This window comes from Cetorhinus maximus, chromosome 34 (assembly GCF_964194155.1).
Source record: "Cetorhinus maximus chromosome 34, sCetMax3.hap1.1, whole genome shotgun sequence".
Lineage (NCBI taxonomy): Eukaryota > Metazoa > Chordata > Chondrichthyes > Lamniformes > Cetorhinidae > Cetorhinus > Cetorhinus maximus.
In genome coordinates, this window is record NC_135912.1 from 4850363 (window position 1) to 4854476 (window position 4114).

General features: G+C 46.9%; 1 protein-coding gene across 1 annotated transcript in view; it reads right to left on the reverse strand.

Annotated features, from left to right (window-relative positions):
* Positions 1 to 2617: 2617 nt before the first annotated feature.
* LOC144671695 (chloride channel protein ClC-Kb-like) overlaps positions 2618 to 4114 on the reverse strand; it is a 49693-nt gene continuing 48196 nt past the window's right edge. The window contains exon 10 of the mRNA XM_078533711.1: positions 2618 to 2696. Coding sequence (XP_078389837.1) covers positions 2618 to 2696 — 79 coding nt within the window. The remainder of the gene's footprint in view (positions 2697 to 4114) is intronic.

Below are 4114 nucleotides of genomic sequence, written 5' to 3' on the forward strand. Positions count from 1 at the left end.
GTGGACGCTTGAGGGGGTTCGGAGAGCAACAGACACAGACATGCACACACACAAACACACACACACACAAACATTCTCCCAGGGCAGGTTCAGCATGGGGTTAGATAAATAAAGCTCCCTCTACACTGTCCCCATCATATACTCCCAGGACGGATAGAACACAGAGAGAAACACAGAGTAAAGCAGCCTCTATTCTGTCCTCATCAAAGACTCCCTGGACAGGTGTAGCAAGGTTTACTCTGTTTCTAACCCCGTACTGTACCAGCCCTGGGAGTGTTAGTGAAGAAAGAGCTTTACAGTGTATCTAACCACATTCTGGACTTAACCTGGAGTTTTTGATGAGGACATGCTAGAGTGTGCTTTAGTCTGTATCTAACCCAGTGCTGTACCTCCACTGGGACTGTTTCAATGTGAAAGTATAGAGGGACATTTAATCTATAACTAATACCGTGCTGTCTCAGACCTGCGAGCGCTTGAGGGGACAGTGTAAAAGGAGCTATATTCCATATCTAACTCCAGGCTGTACCTGCCCTGGGTGTGTTGATAGGACAGTGTAGAGGGAGCTTTAAACTGTATCTAACCACATGTTGTACCAGTCCTGGGATTGTTGGAAGGGGACAGTGCAGAGGGAGCCTTACACACACATGCACATGCACACACACTCACTCACCTGTCCAGGTACAGCATCCTGCTCCCCTTGCCTCCTCATGGACCTGTCCAGTTACAGGTTCCTGCCCACTCTCCCCCTCACTCACCTGTTCAGGTATATCATCCTGCCCACTCTCCCCCTCACTCAACTGTCCAGGTACATCATCCTGCCCCCTCTCACCCTCACTCACCTGTCCAGGTACATCATCCTGCCCACTCTCCCCCTCACTCACCTGTCCAGGTACATCATCCTGCCCCCTCTCCCCCTCACTCACCTGTCCAGGTACATCATCCTGCCCCCTCTCCCCCTCACTCATTCTGTGAATCAGCTGCTGTCAATATTAACATTCAAGTGAAAATTGGATCAATCTCTCAAGGGAAAAGTCATTTCAAGGAGAAAAAAGGAAAAGATCATTTTAGGAACTGCTTTGGAATTGGGAGTGGAAAAGCCTAAAAATAATTTCAGAGGCAGCAGGGGCTGCTGCAATGGGAGATCTTTTTTCTGGGGGTGAATGAATTTAAAAAGGGCCAAAATGCCTCTTCCTCAAACCTGTTTCTCTGCCTAAAACAAAAACAAAAATACCTGGAAAAACTCAGCAGGTCTGACAGCATCTGCGGAGAGGGACACAGTTAACGTTTCGAGTCTGTATGACTCTTCAACAAAACTAAGGAAAAATAGAAGAGAGGTGAAATATAAGCTGGTTTAAGGGGGGTGGGACAGGTAGAGCTGGATAGAGGGCCAGTGATAGGTAGAGATAACCAAAAGATGTCATAGACAAAAGGACAAAGAGGTGTTGAAGGTGGTGATATTATCTAAGGAATGTGATAATAGGTGACATTAAGGGTAGAAAGCAGGACAAGCAAGGTACAGATAGCCCTGGTGGGGGTGGGGTGGGGGGAAGGGATCGAAATAGACTAAAAGGTAGAGATAAAACAATGGATGGAAATACATTTAAAATAATGGAAATAGGTGGGAAAAGAAAAATCTATATAAATTATTGGAAAAAAGGGGGATCGGAAGAGGGGTGGGGATGGAGGAGAGAGTTCATGATCTAAAATTGTTGAACTCAATATTCAGTCCGGAAGGCTGTAAAGTGCCTAGTCGGAAGATGAGGTGCTGTTCCTCCAGTTTGCGTTGAGCTTCACTGGAACATTGCAGCAGGCCAAGGACGGACATGTGGGCAAGAGAGCAGGGTGGAGTGTTGAAATGGCAAGCGACAGGGAGGTCTGGGTCATGCTTGGGGACAGACCGATGGTGTTCCGCAAAGCGGTCACCCAGTCTGCGTTTGATCTCTCCAATGTAGAGGAGACCACATTGGGAGCAGCGAATTTCTCTGCCTTGTGATTTAAGTGATACACTGCCACCCTCTGCTGGCAAATGGACGCTACTGCACCAGCAGAGGGGAAACGATCAGGATTTCAGTAAGAAGGGAGGGAGCAGCATTTATCCAGGTTAAGCATGGAGAGAGAGAGAGAGAGAGGTGTTCAGCGTTTGACGGAAATCTGAGAAAAACTTTGATAAATACTGAAGCCATTTCAAAAAAAAACTGTCAGTATATGGCAAAGTGCGGTTTTTAAATTGCTGACAAAATTAAAACAGTTTTTCAGAATGATACTTCTTATTTCAAAAATACCTGGAAAAACTCAGCACGTCTGACTGCATCTGCGGAGAGGAACACGAGTCCGTATCCTTAGCTCTATTGAAGAGTCATACGGACTCGAAACGTTAACTGTGTTACTCTCCGCAGATGCTGTCAGACCTGCTGAGTTTTTCCAGGTATTTTTGTTTTTGTTTTGGATTTCCAGCATCCGCAGTTTTTTGCTTTTACTTCTTATTTCAGTTCAGGTAAAGTGTCTGATGATAAAAGGTTGAATGCACCACCCGGGCTCCCGCTACAAACTTCAATTCCCTTACAATATTGTTCAATATTCACACTTCATCAATCTGTCTCCAGATGCAGCCACCCAGTTACTTAGAACTTCTCTGAGACTCCAAGACCAGCGCCTGTAGTAGCTGTGAGCCGCCAGCAGAGGGTGGGATTGTATCACTTTAATCACAAGATAGTGAAACAGGTTTGCGGAGGGGAGAGGCTTTGAACATTTGTTTATCCATTCATTCACCCAGAGACAAAAGATCACCCATTGCAGCCCTTGCTGCTTCTGAGGAGGTCTGAAGGACAGCACCTTCGAATAATGCAACACTCCCTCAATATTAGTATTAGTCTGGATTATGTGCTCAAGTCTCTGGTGTGGGAGACCCACTGAGCCACAGCTGACTAGAGGCATTAGCCTCCACACACTCACTGTACTGCTTAACAAACTCATAAACAGAAGAGGTTGTTTCCACAGCACACAGCTAACAGGTGAACAGTGAGGGGGAGGGCAGAACACAGAGAATGAAACGGGAAAGAAGGATCATTAAAACCTTTTTTTAATTCATTCATGGGATGTGGGCATCGCTGGCTGGGCCAGCATTTATTGCCCATCCCTAATTACCACTGAGAAGGTGGTGGTGAGCTGCCTTCTTGAGCCGCTGCAGTCCATGTGGTGTAGGTACACCCACAGTGCTGTTAGGGAGGGAGTTCCAGGATTTTGACCCAGCGACAGTGAATGAACAGTGATATATTTCCAAGTCAGGATGGCAAGTGACTTGGAGGGGAACTTCCAGGTGGTGGTGTTCCCATGGATCTGCTGCCCTTGTCCTTCTAGATGGTAGAGATTGTGGGTTTGGAAGATGCTGCCTAAGGAGCCTTGCTGAATTTCTGCAGTGCATCTTGTAGATGTTACACATTGCTACTACTGTGCGTCGGTGGTGGAGGGAGTGAATGTTTGTGGATGTGGTGCCAATCAAGTGGGGCTGCTTTGTCCGGGATGGTGTCGAGCTTCTTGAGTGTTGTGGGAGCTGCATTCATCCAGGCAAGTGGGGAATATTCCATCACACTCCTGACTTGTGCCTTGTAGATGGTGGACAGGCTTTGGGGAGTCAGGAGGTGAGTTACTTACTGTTGGATTCCTAGCCTCTGACCTGCTCTTGTAGCCACAGTATCTATATGGCTGGTCCAGTTTAGTTTCTGGTCAATGGTAATCCCCAGGATGTTGATAGTGAGTGATTCAGTGATGGTAATGCAATGAATGTCAAGGGGCGATAGTTGGATTCTCTCTTATTGGAGATGGTCATTGCCTGGCACTTGTGTGGGGCGAACGTTACTTGCCACTTGTCAGGCCAAGCCTGGATATTGGTCTGTGTCACTGGCCCCTGTTCTTGTCCCTGAGGTTTTAGCACAGGGTCTGTGACTGAGGGTCAAAGGGTTAGGACGTTACAAACTGCAGTTTTTTATTTTTCTTGCTGCCTGACATTCCGGACGAGATTTACCCCATCGATCGACATCTCTGAGACAGAATTATCTGGAGATTAACACGTTGCTGTCTGTGGAATCTTGCACAAAATGGCTGCAGCCTTCCCTAC